Below are 20,077 nucleotides of genomic sequence, written 5' to 3' on the forward strand. Positions count from 1 at the left end.
ATTGGGTCCTTTCCCTCCCCGACTCCCACCCCACCTCCCCTTCTAGTTGCCTCAGTTTTGCAGTCAGATGTTAGTTTATCATTGGTTTGGTTCTGACTGACTCCTTGTACATAACCTTTCTGTAGTCTTAGGAATAACACTTGTTCATTGCGGAACATTGGACAATAAACATGTGTTGGGGCGGTCATACCTGAATGGATGATCTGGCCTGCTTTTCTTTTATTCCTGTTTTCCATACACCACCCTGTCGCACTGCCCTCCATGGGGAGCTGGCGCCACCAGTGAGTGGTTTGGCATGTGGCAAACAGAGTCCTGAAAGGCCCACCTGTTGTGCTAAAGACAAACTGTGATCTCAAAATGAGATTACTGAGCTTTTCTCCACTTTCATCTTCCCTGCTATTTATGTGGGTTGTGAAACGCAAAGGGGAGACTAATGAAGGAGGAGGAAAGATCAAGTGATTATTTTTCACCAGGGGGGTCGTTCTGGTCATGCCTTCTTTCCATGATCAAGTTTACAACCTGCACTGATGGACTGGAGCAGATAGATGGCCAGAATTTAGCACCCCTTACTACCTCAGCATCCCCGAATATCCTCCACAAAGACCACTGTAAAGAGGAGGTTGTATACAATAAGTAATTATTAATTCTGAAGACTCACTAAGAATAAAGTCACACAGACATGTGAACTAGTAGGAGAGAATTACAAAATCAGACGCTGAGGGGGTTGGTGGTGAGCTCTGTCTCATTCAAAGTGGATTCAAGATGACTTCGACACAGTCCCCTGTGTAAGAGGCACACCTCGGTCATGTGGACACCTCCAGTTCATGGCTCATTATTTTGGAGCCAGGGTTCATCTCTTTTGACTTGGTTTCACCAGAATTTGTAGAACAGTCAACTTTATGTGCAGGATGTTTCCTAGTAACCCAGAAGCACTGGTTAAAAATGCTGATGTCCAGGCCTACTGACCCAGGGCAGCTTCTGCAGAGGGCTTGGACGCCTATCAACTGAGCGTTGCGGCCTTAACAGAGTTGCTGGCATGCATGGGTCCAAGTGTGTTCCCACTGGTCTCCCACCAAGAGCTAAGAGCAGAGGCTACACAAAGGAGAGATCCAAAGAGAAAAAAACACAGAATCAGCAAACCCCAGTTTTTACATAATAAATGTATTTCTAAAAGGTGGTATCTTAAATCAAATTTTGTGAATTCGTCTGTGCCTTTCCCCTTACTGAAATCCTAATATATCCACTTTCCAAAAATTGAGGTGTAATCGACATATAACATCACAGTTTCAGATGTATACCATGATGATTTGATATTTGTAAATCGTGAAAGCGTCTCCACAAGTCAGTTAACATCCATCCTTACAATCTTGTTTTCTAATGATTTTTAAGATCTTATCTCTTAAGCAACTTTCAAGTATCCAGTGCAGTATTATTAACTATAGTTACCATACTGTACATTATATCTCTATGACTTGCTCATTTTATAACTGGAAGTTTGTACTTTTTGACCCCCTTCACCCATTCTACCCATCCCTCCAACCCCTGCCTCTGGCAACCACCCATCTGTTCTCTGTATCTATGGACTTTGTTGTTTAAAGATTCCACATCGGAGTGAAAGCATATGGTATTTGTCTATGTGATATCCACCTTTGATTTTCACTTTGTCACTTTTACTTTTCAGCCCCACCTTTCTATCCACCTTACTGTCCTCTTGTCAAGAGTTTAAGTTAAGAGAGTACTGGGGGACTCTTGCCTGGGCATCAGTAAAGCCCCTGTTCCTCGGGGGGCTCTTTTCCATCCCAGAGGGAAACTCTGCCCTGTTCTCCTGCTGCCGCCTGTGGGATTTGCACTCTGCCCAGGCTCTGCCCCTGCTGACCCGTCAGGTGGTGGCTGGAGTCCCAGCGTGACCTAACCCTTGCCTACTCCCTTGGGATACAGCACCCGTCAGACCAGTTGCCCTGGTCAGGCTGGTGCCCCAGCTGTCTCTGTTCTGGGTCAGTACCACCTACTAGCCCAAAGGGCCCGGAGCCATTCCCAGTTGGGGGTGATGCTCATACTTGGCCAGCAGTTCCTGGCTATATTCGTGCCAGAGAAGGTAACATGCACATGCGCACGAAAGACAAAAACTAAAAACTCCTGGTTCCTGCCAAGTGTCTCTTGCAATCTCTTCTTCCCACCTCTACCCTCAAATTCTATACATAGGTCTGTCTTGGTCATGTAAAACCAACTGGATCCTATTTTCCTGTTTTTCACTTGACTGTCACAAAATTCATGAAAAAAAGACTAAACCAGATGTCTTAGTGCTTGGAGAAGGGTCGCTCTTGATAGAGCAGAAACCATTGAGACCTTCTAGTTTCTTCCTCAGAAGACATCTTCTGTCTTTCCTCAGTTTCTGACAGCTGCAATTGTTAGAACTGCTCCTGGAAGTTGGGTGTTTTAGCTGCATTGGGGGCTTGCAGAGAATACCTGTTCCCAGCCCTGCTCCTTGGACACCCTGGGAAATGATTCAAACCCAGGTCAGGGACAGGCAGCGCTGAACCTCAGGTCACCTGATCTGGGTCCTCCTGTGGACTTGGTCCTTTGGCAAGATTTGAGACAAGTCTCAGGCCTGAAAAGTCTGCAGGAAAGCCAGCCAGGTGACTAGCTGGGAGAATAGGTAGAGAAGCCGTCCAGTAACAAATGGAGGCTACAACTGACCTGGAGGGACTGGGGGTTCAGATGCCCGCTCTCCCCACCGGCCATTCTAGACCCAGTCTTCCTTTGACTTGGGATTTTTTCTAGCAAAACTGGATATCTATTTTTTTTAAATAGATGGCCTCTTAATTTAAAGAAATACTAATATCTAATACATGTAGGCCAGATAAATTACATGAATGTGCCACATGTGGGCTGTAGGCTACCAGCTTAAACCCTCAGGCTCTACCCTTGCCCCTTTGATCCGGCTTCCCCTGCTGCCCTTTAGCTTCTTTCTAACCTCTCTGATTGGTCTTTATCCTCCCAGACTCTAAGCCTCATTTCCATTTTTGCACCACTCTTTCTCACATTCCTAATTGCAGGCTTACTTGTGTACCCTCAGCTGCCTAACTTGTGCCCTCCTGGTCGCCTATGGCCGCAGCTTTCCTGCGGAAGAACCTGCATGGGCCATAGCGCGCACAGCATTTCTAAACCCTCATACCCTGTGAACAGACTATAAAGTGTTCTGGAAATCCTCCTCCCTGGTCTAGCAGACGAGAGCAAAGCCATCTGGGTAGACTTGAAGTCTGTGAAACAGCTATGCAAAAATCTACAGCCTGAGGGTAAACCAGACTTTTCACCCCCAGTAATGACTAAGGAACCTGATAAAGAAGATTAAACATTCGGTCCCCAGCCTTTGCATCTCCACTGTGCATTCTTCAGAAAGGAACAGATTAAATCCCAGCATTTTGTCTTCATTTGGGCATAAGATAGCATCAACAGATCTTTAGGTCAAAATAACTTAGGACCAGAAGCCCTGTGTCAGGAATAATTACATTTTTGACATCAGTGACTCACTGTTCCTACCCATATAAACTAAACTCAAACTGTGTTTATAGGAACTGCTCTCACAGAGTAAAATCTGTTGGACTGCTTCCCAGTTTTGAATCCTTGCTTTGATTATCTCATAACCTCTTTGTCTAACTACCATTGAGACCTTTTATCCCAATGAACACTCCTTGCCACACCTCCCCCCCTGCCCCAGCAGTCTGAGCACTCACTTTCCAAGTGCCCCTTCACCAACCGTGGGAGTGACCAACCCAGCCCAGCGGTACCATGCCAGAAAGTCTGACACCACTCCTGGGGACTTCAGGCTTCACCACTTCTGTGCCCACATCCTTCTCTTGAGTGGTGATGGCCAAACTTTCTAGAATGTGTACCCTTATGAATAAGAAAGCTGCTCAAATAGAAATTTAGAAAGGATCACATAAATATTAACATAGAGATTGTAATATTTTTGTTTTCCATACCCTGGTAGGCTCTGCAGCATTCCAGGATTCTTCTCTTTCCATTTTCCAGCTTGGAGATAGTTTGTATTGAGAAAGTTGTATCTGTCACTGAGATGGGACATCTCAGTGTCTAAACTAGGGAGCTCTCTAAACTATGAATGGAATTACATCACTCTGCGCGTGTTCCTTCAGTCGCTCCCCATTATCTTTAGGGTAATACCTAAGCATCTTGGATATCACATCTTATAGCCCACAAGGTTCTATCTCACCAGCCCCCTCTCTTTCTCTCTCTACTTTCAGACGCTCCCCATTATCTTTAGGGTAATACCTAAGCATCTTGGATATCACATCTTATAGCCCACAAGGTTCTATCTCACCAGCCCCTTCTCTTTCTCTCTCTACTTTCTCAAACCCGTGCCCAAATGCGACATATGCTTCAACTATAGCCAACATCTTACTCTTTTTAGGAACATGCTCTGTGCCACATCGCTGCCTTTGCTCACATTTTCTTGCAGTCTAAAATGTCCTCCTTTTCCTTTCTATTTCATCCTCCTTTTTTTCCTTAGTTTTTCAGCTCACCCCCTTTACACCATTAAACCATATATGTGTTTTATTCAGAAAGTGTAGACAAGAAAGTCAACTGTAATCTCACCTCACATGAGCAACAAATGTTCCTATGTGGGCATAGTTCCTCCACCCTGTGTTCCTTTGCATTTTTCTGTGTATAGTTGAGAACATTCTACATGAACCATTATATTTTGGTTTTTCATTTGGTTTATTTACTCTCTTTTTAGGGTTCTAAAATATCTTTAATTTCATAGCTTTATGTTAACTCTTTAAAATATTCTTTTTTTTTAAAGAGTGGACTTTTTTTAAAAGATTTATTTATTTATACAAGAACTCGGGTACAGTCAGAGGCGTGGAAAGGTGAGAGGATTCACCAGAGACAGAGTGGGGAGCAGAACCGGCAGACGGACCGAAGACACTGCTGAGGGGAGCAGTGGGTGAGACAGGAGAGGTCTGCTGTGCCATGTGGGACCTTTGCCGGCCGGCCGGCATTGAGCAGGCACTGCAGGGGCTGCGGGCATCTTCACAGTGTGGCGCTCAACCGCATGTGCCACCAGGGGAGACCCCCTAAAATATTCTTAAACATAATTTATCAAAGCTTTTTGAAAATATAATAAAAATTTATTTTAAGAAAATTTTAAGACTTACACAAGAGTTGCAAAGATACTAAAGAATTCTCACATACCCTTATTAGTAGCTTATCTCAATGTTACCATCTTAAGTAACTAATACAATTATCTAAACTATTGAAACTAACATTTGGCCCAATACTTGTAACTAAACTGCAGACTTTCCAGATTTCATTACCTTCCCACTCCCCTCAACCCCCATTTTCTTTCTATGTTCTGTCATCCAATCCCAAGTCCCTCATTGCATTTAGTTATCACATCTCCTTGGTTGCCTCTAAGTACATGACAGTTGCTCAGCCATTATCTTTGTCTTTTATGCCTTTGAGATTTTTGAAGAGTCCTGGCCAGTTATTTTATAGAATGTTGTTCAATATGGGTTTCTGATTTTTCTCATAATTAAGTTGAGGTTCTATATTACGGGGGAGAATGTGACAGAGGTGAATAGATAGCACTCTTGGTGCCAGAGTATACCACGTCCATATGTCTTATTGATGTTAACTGGGGTTACTTGCTCAAGGTAGTACTAACTTGCTAGATTTCTGTCTTTCTCGTGCAAGCATGCACAGCGCAGCTTTCCTGTCAATTCAGGCAGGTAGAAAGGAGAGTCCTAGAGCCTTCTAGAGATTTGACAGGGCTTTAATATTCTCTCAGGGCACTGTCAGTTTGGGCCGATAGATAGAGTCCAGGAGCCCTCTGGATTTTTACAGGCCTTAAATATTGGACCAGGTGCACAGGCACATGAGGCAGGGAGGCTGGCATGCTAGGAGGCACCCAGTGGCTGGGAAGCTTTGTGCTTTTTCTTTGGCCTCTTTTGTGGCCTTGCCTCAGAGTGGTCCTTGCTGTGCAGCTGCTGCTGCCTTTAGCCCTCTCCTCCAGGCACAGGTGTGAGCATGTACACATGCACACACCCATGCTCTTTGGGCCCAGGTGTACATAATCGAAGGTGTGCACGTGCCCCGTGCCCACGCCTCTCAGCCCCAGGCAGCCTCACGACCTCTTCCGGCGGGGCTTCTGTGTCCTTCAACAGGCCCCACCCTTCTTTTGAAGGGGCATTTCCTTATTTTCTGCCATAAATTGTGTCTTATCTGTTCCTGCTCTGGAATCTACTATTTCTCTAAGGAGCCATGATACCTCTTGTTGGAAAAAACTATTTAGAAATCAACAACCTGTTGCTAAGATGTATTTTTGAGTCAAAGGATATGGGTGTTATTAATGGCTCAGTCTACATGGTGATGGACTCTTCTTCATTGTGTTCAAACTACACTGCCAACAACTATTTTTCAGTTTTACCAAAACATGTTTTCAATCCAAATGAATTACTATTCATTTATCTTTATCTTCCTTCATTCTTCCTTTCTTTTCTAATATAGTGAGAAAAATGTACTGCATTTATTTTCTAATTACAAGTTTTTTGGTATTTCATTCATTCAACGGAAATGCTGACTGCAGATCAGATACTGTTCTAGGCACTGGGGATATAGCAATGAGTAAAATTCTTGTCCACACAGAGCTGGACTCTAGCAGGAGGGAGAGACAATGAGTAATCAAATGATACAATCTGCCAGGTAGAGAGAAAAGTGCCATGGGGGAAAGTAAAGCATAAAAGGGGTATATAATATACTAGTGGGTGACCTTTATGATTTCCAGTAGGGTGGTGAGAGAAAGGCTTGTTGAGGTGACATTTGAACAAAGACTGAAAAAGTGAGTTTTAAAGGTCTGGTGGGATATCTGGGGAAAGAGTTTCGGGAGGCAGAGGTATAAAGGCTGGTGGAGCATGCGGCTTGCGAAGGGTTCTTGTTCGTGGTTGTTCTTTCATGCATTGCCCATTCCTATCAGTTGCCCCTCTCTATTGTTACTTGAACGGTTTTCTTATGAAATTGTATGCACTCTGTTACAACTTTAAAAATCACTGTTTGTCTTGTTTACCATCAATTTTATTTTCTGGTATCATTTTCTTTCAGAACCTGTTTTTTTTTTTTTTTTTAAAGATTTATTTATTTATTTATTTATCCAAGCACTGGGTATAATCCGAAGCACGGGAGGGTGAGAGAATTGACCAGAGCCAGAGCGGGGAACAGAACAGGCAGACTGATGAAATACACTGCTGAGGGGAGCAGCGGGCTGCAGGAGAGATCTGTGCGCCATGTGGGACCCTCCACCTGGCGGCTGGGGATCGAAATGGCTCTGCAGAGGCTGCCAGCAGCTTTGCAGCCCAGCGCTCAACCTCTGCGCCACCAGGGAGGCCCCCCAATGATTTATTCTTGAACCAATATCAGTATTTTAAAAAATTAATTGTATGTTTCAAAATCTGTTTTCAGAATTTGTGTGCCCTTCTATTTTTTCTTCCAAATGGACTTTGGAAATTTGAATCATTTTATCAAACTCCAAAAAAATTACTTGCAGGGTAAGGTAAAAAGTATCAGGCTATTCTGCCCTCTCGCCATCAGGATAGATGACGGAACCCTGCGGTCCTGAATGCATGCCTGACGGCGGGCACTTGGAGTAGGGTGTGGGCATAGGTAGATGGGATTCACCTGGGCTAAGACTGGGCCTTTAAGGGTGGCGTCGCGGGGGCGAACGGAAGCCGAGAGAAGGAGAAGAGAAGTAGAGAGAAGGCCAGAGAGCCCAGATAGAGTGAGGATTTGCTGGGGGCTGGGAGGACTGCCAGCCTCCCGGCCCCCCAGCGCCCCTGCCTGCCATATGCCTGGTAAATCTAAATAGAAGAGCTGCAAAGCCACTGAGGGTTCCAGGACTCCTCCTTCACCTGGTCTACTGGATCAGAAAACCTCCTCAGTGTCCATTTCCTGCCCTTACACTACTGAAACTTTGGCAGAAATTTTAAATTATATATTATGTAAAAATAAATGCAAACAACTAACATCTTAATATGTAATTTTCATTCACATATTTGAGATGTCTTTCTATTTATTCAAATTTTCTTCTGTAATATTCAAATTTTCATATTAACTAAAAGTTTCTCCTTAAGTGTAATATCTTGTTTTTTTGCTGTCAGGTTCTAAAGATTGCTCTTTCAGCATTAGGAAAAGGCTCTGGAGTGGCTAGGGAATTCCACTAGAGAGACAGAACTGCAATCCATTTGCCACCATATACTTCTGGCCAAGTGACTTTAAGCTGGGAATTCTGCTAGCGTGGTTCAGACCAACAGTATCAGCAACATTGGGGAACCTATTACAAATGCAGATTCTTGGGCTTACCCAAGCCTGCTAATTAAGAAACTGAAGTTTCTTAACAACTACCTGTGTTTAACCGGCTTTTCAGATGCTGCTGCTTAAGACTAAGGTTTGAGAAATGACAACTTTAAAATAATGATTTTTAACCTTGGGTGCACAGCAGAGCCACCTATGTAGCCTGTCAAAACCACAAGTGCTTAAGTTATTTCTCCCTCCCCACCCCAACTCTGATCGAATAGATCTGGAGTGGGACCAGGCACAAGGCCTTCTCTCTCCACCAGGTGATTCTGACATATAGCCAGAGCTGAGAACCACAACTCCCTAGGTAGGTTAATATATAAGATGGGAAAGTAATACCTCATTGGGCTGTTGTAGGAATTAAGCGCTATAATTTAAGAGAAAAAATTAAGCATAGTGCCCAACATATGGTAGTTATTGTTATTGTGATTCTCAAACATGAGAGATCATAGACACAGGAAACTGAGGGTCCCGTATTGGTTCATTCAGATTATTGCTGTGATGTTGCCAGGCCATGTCTATTATAGCTCTCATCAACCAGAGCTTTTATATTGATAGTTGTTGGTGGGTCTTTGTACATACTATTTGCTGTCACCCCTTTTCTCTGTGAAGATCTTACCTATAACAGTGTGGACAGGTGACTTGGATTTAAATTACAATCTAGACACTTAGAATTGTGTGACCTTGGGAATAAGATTTAAACCTGTTTTCTCATCTGTGAAGTGGGCCTACAGAGCATAGTGCCCAGCATATGTCAAGTTACTCAGAAAAGTTGACATTACTTGTTTTCACTGCTTGTGAAATCATTCCTGATAATTCAAACCACTTTTCTCTTCTCCATCTTCTTTATTAATAATTTATATTTAAATTGATTGGTAGTGAATGCATGGGTCAGATATACTCAGACCCTAAGATCAACCTCTATCCTCTCAAGACCTTCAATTTGTGCTCAGGATTCTGTTTTTATTCTGAACTTAATGGGCCAATTAGTAGTTTTGTGGCTCTTTTGGGAAGATGTTCTGTACTGAGCACCAATTTAGATTGTTACTGAGGAGGAGCTCAGGTTCTCTGCACTAGACACAAAAATTCCATTTATAGATTCCATAAATGAATCTGTCCTCAGAAAACAAGCTTCCTTAAGTGAAAAAGGTCTTGGAATCTGTTTTGTTCTACTCTAGTTTCTACTTTAATATGAACTTAGTCTATTGCCAGAGCTCCAATTAAGTTAGAAAACTGCATCTGGGTGGCTGCTTGGCCAGTTCTTACACTAATTTTATGATTTCCTGTTTTACTGCCTTTGTGTCATTTAAAAAATATTTCACTCTTAAATTCAGCATGAACATTTTATTGGTTTTCTAGTTCCCAATATTCAGGATTTTATGGTTTGTTTTATCTAAGTCTTCCTGAATATATTAATGTTTGCATTGCTGATTCAATCACAATTTTTTTTAAAAGAAATGCTTTCTTTTGAACTTTAATGAGTCCTTAAAAAATGGTCATGAAGACAGGGTTAACAGATTACAAGACATTACTTATTCTTGACGTTTGCTCCTGCCTCTGAATCTCTTTGACTGGTTCTTTCATGGAATGGGCTTGACGGATAAAAGCATTTTGTCTTCATGTTCATACATGTAGCTATATATATGTGTGTATATATATACACATACATGCAAACATGTATACATATATGCATTTAAAAAAATGAATTTCTGGAAACCACGATTACATAAATAGACTACCTCTCCCATCTACTACTACCTGAACTGCCACGCTGCATGTAAATGTAGGGAATTTCTTATTTTTAGCAGATATTTGTTAACTGCTTAGGAAAAAAATGTAGTTAGATGAGCCATGCTTAATAGGCAAAAAAACTATGTAAAAACATTTAACCTTTTCTCAAATATTTTAATGTTTCATTAATCAATGAAATATTAACATGATTTTATGAAGGTTCAGAGAAAGACGTCACAACCCATGACTTTCAATTCAAAACCCCTGCCTCTTTTTACTATGCCTGTTAAAATCAAGGGCAAAATCATCCATGCACACAAAACACCAAACATTAGAGGGAAAACAGAAGGAGTTTTGGCCATGGCCAGAGAAATCCAATTAAAATATCTGGCTAGTATAAAACTGGAGTTAAAGATTATTTTTTTTGATAGCCATTCGTCCTGTCTTAACCCGTGGTTGCTGGTGTCCTGAAATGTGCTGCCTTCCATGACGTCAAGAATGAACTCTTCCCTTATCCTCTGCTTTCCATCTGGTCCACTGCAGTTCAGAACAGATTGTTTTGAGTTCCACAGCGTTTACTATATCAGTTGGTTTCAGGGTACAGCTGAAGTACAAATAAATGTTAGCTTTGGTTTGATTCTCAGCATGGAGCAGTAGCACTCTAGTGTGCTGCTGAGTTGTCTGCAAGCTTTCCTATCCTCCAGTGCAGACTCCTGGCAGGCGCAGGGGCCAAGTCACGTTAAATCTCTCTTTAAAATAGCATGCTAATTCTCCCGAGTTCCTCTTACACTCAGGCTTCTCCGAAAGTTGGAGATGGTAATGCAGAACATCCACTTAGTTACTTTGGGTTCAGGGGGAGAGCCTGCTTCTCTGCCCAGCATCTGGGGCGATCATTTACCCCAGCTCAGCTGCACTGGCCACGGAACATGTTTGCACTTTCTGAGCAAATCCCTGAGATCCTGCTAATACAGTGTGCGTGCACACACACACATTCATTCAGGGACGGTGTCTATTTGTCTATGTCCTCTACAACTGGCATGTGTCAGGCACCTGGCAGATGCTCAGAGTTCTAAATGGCTTCTCAGCCTCCTGTTGGAATTCACGTCTGTCAGATACAAATTGCCCAAATTTAGGTAGTTTTTATTTTTATCGTCTGTAACATAGACTCTAGCCATACCATCTGGATCATCTATGTTTAAAAATAACGTTTATTTAAACACATATAGTGGGATTCTTACTAGCTCAGGAATTAGTCACAGCAATTACTGCCAATACTTCTAATGTTGCAGGAGGGAAGATCGTAGCAGCTGCAATACATGCGCCTTCTTGCCTATGCACTTTGCTCTTTTCCCAAGAGAAGCAGAAACAGGTTGAAAAGGACTTCAGTATAACAACGTGCTTATATTACTACTGTGCACCACACATAAAAAAAGCTAAGATGGTAGGGGCCTCCCCGGTGGCGCAGCAGTTGAGCGCTGGGTTGCAAAGCTGCCCGCAGCCTCTGCAGCGCCGGTTTGATCCCCGGCCACTCTGCAGCGCCGGTTCGATCCCCGGCCACCGGTGAGGGTCCCACATGGCGCGCAGACCTCTCCTGCCGCCCGCTGCTCCCCTCAGCAGTGTACTTCGGTCCTTCTGCCTGCTCTGCTCCCCGCTCTGGCTCTGGTGAATTCTCTCACCCTCCTGCGCTTCTGACTGTACCCAGTGCTTGTATAAATAAATAAATATAAATCTTTTTTAAAAAAAGGCTAAGATGGTAGTATCTATGTTTTTTAACTACAATAAAAAAGGAAAAAATTCTTAAAAATTTCAGAGACAATGCTAGCAATATCAGAAATCTTGGGGGAAAAAATCAGAGCTTTCATAATCTCACTGCAAAGTCCTTGCTAGAATACGATGAAATCAACAGCTAGCTCCTCAAATACAAGGGTCACTGTTCATAGAAATCTCATCTTGCACACTCTGGTCTTTGACTAAGTCCACACTTTCTCACAGAACGTGCAAAGCGCTTCATGGCCCGGCCTCCATGTCCCAATGACCAAACCTGCTAGTCAATCGTCTTTCCGAATTCCTACAACAGGACAGTGTCTTTTTGTTTCAGGGATTGCAAATGGTGTTTTTGTGCCTTCAACACTTTCTCCATTTCTTCTGCCTAACTCTAGCCTACTCTTCAGAGCTCAGCTTAAATATCATCTCTTTAGGGAGATCTTCTGGAAACTCATGTGAGCTTCGGGCCTCCAGCAATCTCTCTAGATTGATTCACACCCATAGAACTCTGGATTGCAGCATTTAATACAATAATTACATGTTATTAATCTCCCCCACAAGACTGAAAGGTCTATGAGGAAAGGACTGTTGCTCTTTCTAACTACAGTATCACTGGGCCCCAGCCCCCTGTATACAGCAGGTACTCAATACTCTCTTCCCAGACACAGTCTGGGATTTGTTTTATATCTTCCCGGAGGAGTAGGTAGAGAGGCACATAACATTTATGAGCTTAGTGGTATGGGGATGGTGGCTGAAAGACCACAGTGATGAGAGTGTTCAGGGCTGGCTGAGTGATGAAACAGCAACAGGAAGGAGGAGACTACAGGACGTTCATTTAATGAGTTTCCCTCTCCGTTCCCCCAACATCCCTCCCTCTCCCAAAACAAGTCATTAAATTATGATTTACACACTCATTTCTTTAGAGCATGAAGTAAACCTCAGATTATAAAACCAAGGCCAAACTAATTTTGCAGAATTAGAATGTGTCCAAGAAACCAGTCACAGTTAACTAGATTAGGCTTCAACACGGAGATGACTGATATTCCATATCATCTTCAACTCAGGAAGCTTATAATCCTCCAATATGTGGAAAGATAAGAAATACTCTTGCTTCTGCTCTCAGTCATTGAGGAAGACATTTCCTTTCCTGATGGACAAATACTATTTCTTTTTTGCTGCTCTTTTCCCTTCTCCTTTCCTTGGTTTTCCTTTTCCACGAAGCTTCTTGAGACGCAACTGCTCATCCTTAAAATCCTGATGTTCATCCCTGAAAGAAGAAAAAAGATAGCAGTCAAGTACATCAGCACTGTGCCCTTAGGTGGTTCAGGTTATCAGTGCTTGACTTCCATAGGGCACATGCTCAGTTTGGCCCCCCCATACAGATGGGCTGTGCTTCAAAAGTTCACTTGTGAGTCAGTTTCCCTCACAGATACAATGGCACAAATGCAGTTTAATTCCCAGGTCAGCCCGGGAAACCTGCACTGACCTGACACTAACAATCGATCCAACACTAACTATTACCCCAAATATTCCACAACACTAGACTAACCAGTGAGAGGAGCTTCAAGAGCTAGAGACCCTGCAAACCCTAGGAATTAGCAACTGTGGCTAGAGGGAGAAGTCTGGAGGCAACTGCCTTCATGGATACTTCAACCAAAAAGGCTGCCGGGGGAAGGCCAAGGCAGAAGGTGGCCTAGGGATCAGGGCAGCCAGGACAGTTTGTCTATGTGGATGGGTGTAAACTGAAGACTCCCTATACTGTAGGCCAATGTCTGTAGTCTAAGATTAACTACCTAAAAATGCCTAAAAACAGTGCAGTGCTTAAACATGGAAGCTCTGGAATCCATTTGGACCTGGACTCAAACCACAGCTACCATTCAAGAGCTGTGTGACCTTGGATAAGTGACCTACCCAGTCGCACCTTGGTCTCACCTCACTCCTGTAAAGTGTGGCCATAAGATGGCCTATGAATGAAACATAAGAGAGGGGTTCACTGGGCCCAATTTTTAACTCCCTAGGCTGTGTTACAATAGCTTGGTTTTATAGGATATGCTATTTCATTTCATTAATGTCACGGACATAATAGACCACTTTGGGATTGCTTATGATTGTCCCCAAATAATCTACTTGCAACAGAGCAAATTCTTCTAAAATATAAGTCAGATGATGTCCCTTTTTTATTCACAACCTTGGAAATGGCTCCCATTTCATCCAGAGCAAAGGCCAAAGTCCTTCCTGTGGTCCTCAGAGCTTTCCCTGCCTGCCTCCATCCTGGTGCTCTTCTGGAACATGCCAGGCTCACTCCTGCCTTAAGGCCTTTGCTTTGCTCTTGTCTCTGCCCTGGAAGCTTTTCCTCAGGCCCTACATGGCTCACTCACAAGTCTCAGCTTCTCAGTGAGGCTGGTCCTGACTGTCCCGTCTAACACTGTGGCTGTCATAACTCTTGATCCTGCTTGGCCTGCTCCGCTATTTTAACCCCCATGGCACATTAAAGTTTATAATATATCACATACTTTACTCATTTTATCAATTTTTTGCCCCTTCTTTTCTCCCTCCCCATTTGTCAACCCCTAGCCAGAAAGCCAGCTCCAAAGGCAGAGGTCTTTGTCTCTGATGATGATGACACTGCCCTGGCACCTGCTTGCCCGAGTGAGTCACTGTTTCTGAGAACCTGTGCTTCCCTCCCCCTTTGCAAAGCTTTGAGTAATATTTTCTTTATTGAAGATTGTCTAGTTTATCCTGCCTGATGCCACAGGAGGCCTTGCGTTAGAGGCACCGTTTACCATAATGAGTGACAAACACATAAAAATAATTGTGCTCTTTCACAGATAACTAAATGTTAAATATTTTTTCCCTGTCCCTAAAGAGATTCAAGGCTTTGTTTCTCGAACAAATGGAGAGTGGCAGCAAACTGATAAATTAAAATAGCTGGCTGTGATTTTGTTATGGGTTATAATTTTCTACTCAGGAGATCTGCATTCCGATGATGTTATATTTTGGGTCATAATAAAATTATTTTCTGAATCCGGACTGATGGCAAGGCAGTTAGTTCCCAAAGCAATTCCAGAAATACAAAATATGTCATGGATTATAATCTTGAATAATCTATTAAGAAAATGTGTTCTCTTTTGTTCATTTCTGTTTCCTTAGTGCCCATCTTAAGTGCCTGCACCCGGAAGGTACTTAAAATATATCTGTTGGACATATGAATGGACCATTCTTACCTTTCTAGAATGAACCATTAATTTTATCATATTAGAATGTATAGTCCCAAATTAATTTTTATATTATTGTACAAAGACAAGTCCAAGTAAATGTTAAATTGAAAAACAAAGTAGGTGTTTTTATGCAGTTTGAATTCTTTTATGAGCATGTATTAGTTTGGTGACCTTTTTTTTTTAAAGAAAATGACAACATAGGTTATTTAATTTTTCTTTCTAGAGCAGTATGTAGTCTTAAGCACCCACCTCCTGCACAGAGGTGGACATGAAAATGCACGGTGCGAGGAGTCTGAGCAACCTACATACTACTCTTAAAGGCGAACTATAGCTTATTTTAACCAAATTAGTTGATTAAAAAGTGTATCAACTAAAAATACAAAACGCAAGCAGAAGGAAACAGAAACACCAACAAAACCGTCCCCAGGAGAGGAGGCTCCGAGCATCAGCAAGGCCGGGGACTGGCGGTGGAGCAGGGCCTCTGCTCCCCTGACCAACACGACCTGCCACTCTGGGCTGCTGAGGCTCTGCTTCAGGGTTTGGGTCATTTCCCCCACATCCTTCCAGATGCTCTCCGATTATCCTCGGTAGCTCAGTATCAGTCGGTGTTAGTTACACTTTAGACCTAACTAAACCATGTCTTCCAATAGTGCATGTTTCCTTTTTTGTTTTTGGTGTGCCCATTACAGATTAGAGAGAAGCCGTCCCCCCTACCGCCAGCAGTACCTTCTGTCTATCTGGGTGCTATTCTAAGAACTACAAAATAAGGCTAGAAATGCTAATATTTCCCTTTTCTGATCTCTGACAGTTTGTTCTGTTTTGTTTTTACCTGTAGAGGCCAAAAAACCGTAGTGTCCCCATGAGTGCAAAATAGGTGTTGTGATCTGGATACCAGTCGTAAGTCTCCTTCCTCTTGGCCAAAGGCTGCTCACTAAATAGTTTCACCACTTTCATGGATTTGGAATCAGTGGGCCTGGCAACTTCACCAAACAGCCGGGCACTCAGACGACTCATGCGCAAGGCATATTCTGAGAGGGAAGCCATTTCTTGAGCAGCAAAGAGCAAAAGTCCCTACAGCTAATGAGAAAGATAAATAGGTTAGTGTGAAAAATTCCAGGATTGTCTAATGAACACTTCAGAACATGAATACACGGCGAGCCACACTGAATCAGTCCAGAGTTGGCAGGACCTGCCTGAGTAGGAGTTTCTGCAGTTCCTTCCCATGCTTTACATTTGCAAATTCCCCATTTGGTGTTCACAGACTACGTCCCCTTGCTCTACTGTCCTTTTCCACAATGAACTATTCTGCGACTGCTTCTCACTGATAGTCCACCTATTTGTAGACCAGATGAAGAGGACAGGGAAACAAGTTCTCCTACCGCTGCACTATTATTATACCTTCAGAAAACACCCACCTAAGCAATCTGCAAAATAAATATGCTGACTGCTTGCCATCTAAAGGTTTAATCATGGCAGAGAAATAATTATGCTGTTGTCTTTATTATCAGCCCTTTGAACACTGTGCTCCTCAAAGGGCTCCAGATGGCTCTGAGAACTGCTAATGAGTTATGAGGTCATTTAGCCTCGAGGTTGCTAGATTGAATTCTGCCTAGAGACTAAGCCATTAGGGAAAAACAAACAGATAGTAGTCTTACAGAAATAAATGCAACCGCTCAAAAGATCCATATTATTCCAGAATAGGAGGCACTTATAATTGTGATGTTACTTGTCTAATCTTCCATCTTAGAGATTTTGCTGTAATGCAAACTAGCTAAAATCCTTATTAGCCAAAAACAGTAACTTTTCTTTACAGGCATGCAATGTTGAAATTGGTTTAATAATTCAAATATGCAGAAGTTGCAGCTAATATATACCAAAAATTACATAGGCAATACATAAAAATCAAGATTGTTGCTAGTGGAGTAACTACCTCATCCATTCAGATAAGCTATGGGAGATACTGCTGGCAGAACTGCTAGTATGTGAAATATTTGTAGTGATATGAAAGTCTTTGCTGACTGAGAGAACTATCCTGGGTGACAATTTAGTGGGGATGAAAAGGAGTTGAACTCCAAACAGAAAACAGGCATAAACCTATCTTGATAAAACAATGGGAGACCGTAAAAAAACCCCACTAGAAATCATCGTTAAACAAGAATGCCAAGTACACTTCAAAACAGTTCTTTTAAGAAAACAAAACAAACCCAGTGTTTGAATCAAGAAATTTTTAATGTCCATTTCAGGACCAGGGGCTGACTTGATACCAAATACAGAATGTGAATCTCGTAAACATTTACCATTCTGAACACCTAACCATGCAATCTTGGGTTAACAGTGCCACCTGAAGGCCAGCGATGGGAGAACTGTCCCAACCAAGGTCTCTCACCATCAAACTCCCCCACCTCCATCCCTTGGGATCCTGGACAAGCACTTTCAGTAGTGTTCCTTTTCCTTTCCAGCCTTTCAGTTCCCAGACTCACTTCCCTCCTACCTCTGCTCCGAATGGGTTGTGGTTGTTAGGGCTAGGGTTACATTTTCATCAATGAGAAAATTATTGGTAGTTTAATGTGTAATAGAAAACAGTTAATAAATCAGTGCTGTAAATCTCTATAGAAGTTGCCTTTAGAAGCTACTGTTCAGTCCATCTTTAAAGTTTTCTTTCCCAAATACCAGATTAAAAAAAAAATCTAAAAATAGTTTTTAAATCAACTTTGCTTTGTTTAGACTAATTACTATTTGACATCAGAACAGATTTCTCTGGTAACCGTACAGTATTTCCACAGCTAGTTGTTTGGAAAGTGGTCTGGGAACTACCATTTTATATCTAGGAAAATATGTTCTGAATTCCAAATCACTTCATTTTTAAATGAAGAAGCTGAGTGCTTCTGAGGTTTTATTGAGTACAGATCCTGCCACTTATTAGCTGGGCCATTTTGAACAGTTACCTATTCTCTATATATCTGAGTTTCCTTTTTAGACAACAAAGTTTACAGAGCTGTTGTTAAGAAACAAGATAGTGAAACTCAGCAAATAACTTAAAAAAAGAAAAAACTGCATTTATGTTCTATACATACACATTGGTTACCTCGTCCTTTAATCGTGCAAAAATACATAATTCAAGCAGTTTATTCTTTTATTCCTTTTCTTCATTTAATCATAAAAAAAAAGATACATAATTCATGCCGTTAAACTCCCTGTACCTCCCTGGTATCATATTCTCACTTACAGACTGACAGCAAGAGAATGAAAGGGGAGGGGACCAGCTGCTTGGTAATTTGACAGGTGGCAAGGAGGAAGGAACTTACTAGGACAGCAATCACAGGATGCTAAGTTATCTCAACCCCAGTGTGAGATGTAGCAAATTACTAGGGCACATTATTCCTAAGTTAATAAGGTCTCATTAGAATCCATCAGAATATGTTGATAGCTCAAAATCTTGAGTCTGAGAAACTTTTATCTTGGAGAAAGGGAATAAGCCCGAATCTCTCACTAGAAACAATGAACCACTTGCTAAATAGGAGGAAACTGAAAATGGTCATGACAATTACCAAGGACTCTTCTAGTCTCTTTCCTTAGAGCATAGACTTGTCTGACAGAGAAAGACATAGGAGCTGGGTAGTTGTTTGTTTGTTTGTTTTTTAAATATATTGGTCTGAAGACTAGTAAGTTGCCATTTTTTATTAGCTTAAAAAATATTTCAAAAGCTTTATTTCTGACTTCTCAGCACCCTGGTTTGTTTCCTTACAAAATCTCATTTTTTCACGCTGTTAAAGACATTAAAGTAAAAGGCCAGTAATTTACACGTCAATTAGATTTCTGTTTACATGAAGGCATCCTAAGGAGTACAGCCACGTAAAATGGACACTTTTTAATAAATGTGAAAACGGTATCATGAAGAGAAATGAACTAAACAAAATGCTAAACAAAAACAAAATACTCAAATGTGCTGGAGCAAACACAACTTTTTAAGTCCAAGCAAGAAAATTCCCTTACTCTGACAAAGAGCGCAGTGTCTTGGATTTCTCGGATAGGCCCAGTCAGTCAGCGGGTCAGGTCTATGGCAACAACTGCAGCTGCGGAACAGGTTTGCCGATTGCTCTGAAAAGTGCAGCTGAAGCCCAGGAAATCCTAACCCGGACGGACCGCGGCTCCTTCCCCCACGGAGCTTAAAAGTGTGTGCGCGAAAGCTGGAGGGAAGTTTCCTCCGGTTTCTCAAAATCCACTGGTCACCACCCCCGAAACCACCACCCACGTTACCTCAATTAAGTTTTTTTTTTTTTTTAAACGGAAAATAAGAAACCCGCCCCCGGCTGGCGGACGGCGGTGGCGCGGAGAGGCCGCCGGGCGCCCGGGTCGGGCTCAGGCGGGAAACCCGGGTCCAGGGCGCCCGGTCCTCGGCCCCGACGCCGCCTCCGAGCCTGGGGCCGCGACGGGCCCCGAGCACTCGGCGGCGCTCAGGTGTGCTCAGCGCCACAAGCTCGCGCCCAGCGCCGCCCGCCCGGAGCCGCGTCCCCGCCGTGAGCCCCGGGGGCGCCCCGCGGCTGCTGGGGGCCCCGCCCCGCTCTGGCCGCGCCGGCGAGGCCGCGAGAGGAGGCGCGTCTCCCCGCGGCGCCCCGACACCGGCCCGGGACCCCGCGCCCTCCGCGCCCTGAAGTCGACTCGCTTTATTCTGGCGACTCCACGCGGTGGGGGACCCCGCGGCAGTCGCCGGTCGCACGCGCCGGACCCCCCAACCGCACGGGCAGCCTCACCTCGCCGTGACCTTGCTCTCGCGCGCCCTCTCCGGAAGGCCCGCCCCCGGGCCGCCGACGCGCAGGCGCGGCCAGAGCGACGCGGGAGCGAGCGGGTCCGCCGGCGCCCTCTGCGGGCGGCCTCGGGGGTCGCGCGGGCGCCCGCGCCGTCAGGGCGACGCTCCCTGGACGCCGGCCCGTGGGTGGCCTGGGGAGAGAGGCCGGGCCGGGCGTCCTGCGGTGTCCCGCGACGAGCTGACTGCATTT

General features: G+C 43.5%; 2 protein-coding genes across 3 annotated transcripts in view; one reads left to right on the top strand and one right to left on the bottom strand.

The window, feature by feature from the left end:
* TMEM178B (transmembrane protein 178B) overlaps window positions 1–20,077 on the top strand; it is a 394,544-nt gene that overhangs the window by 30,159 nt on the left and 344,308 nt on the right. The gene's annotated exons all lie outside the window — the stretch shown is intronic.
* MRPS33 (mitochondrial ribosomal protein S33) lies at window positions 11,749–19,874 on the bottom strand. Of its 2 annotated transcripts, XM_037514556.2 has the most exons (4): window positions 19,832–19,874; window positions 19,074–19,153; window positions 15,910–16,157; window positions 11,749–13,129 (listed from the first exon to the last, which is right to left on the bottom strand). In XM_037514556.2, the coding sequence occupies exons 3-4, from the start codon at window positions 16,122–16,124 to the stop codon at window positions 13,024–13,026; spliced, it is 321 nt and encodes a 106-aa protein (XP_037370453.1). In that variant the 5' UTR covers window positions 16,125–16,157; window positions 19,074–19,153; window positions 19,832–19,874; the 3' UTR covers window positions 11,749–13,023. The 2 variants fall into 2 exon arrangements, with proteins under 2 accessions (XP_037370453.1, XP_037370445.1); XM_037514548.2 differs by lacking the exon at window positions 19,074–19,153.

This window comes from Talpa occidentalis, unplaced genomic scaffold (genome assembly GCF_014898055.3).
Source record: "Talpa occidentalis isolate TD23 unplaced genomic scaffold, MPIMG_talOcc4v2.1, whole genome shotgun sequence".
NCBI classification, from domain to species: domain Eukaryota; kingdom Metazoa; phylum Chordata; class Mammalia; order Eulipotyphla; family Talpidae; genus Talpa; species Talpa occidentalis.

Bases quoted from the DNA above. Each gene is read 5' to 3' on its own strand.
- MRPS33 (XM_037514548.2), bottom strand. From the start codon at position 16,124: ATGGCTTCCCTCTCAGAATATGCCTTGCGCATGAGTCGTCTGAGTGCC. The intron at 13,130-15,909 runs GTAAAAACAAAA...TTCTTCTTTCAG, and splicing joins CGGTTTTTTGGCCTCTACAG to GGATGAACATCAGGATTTTA.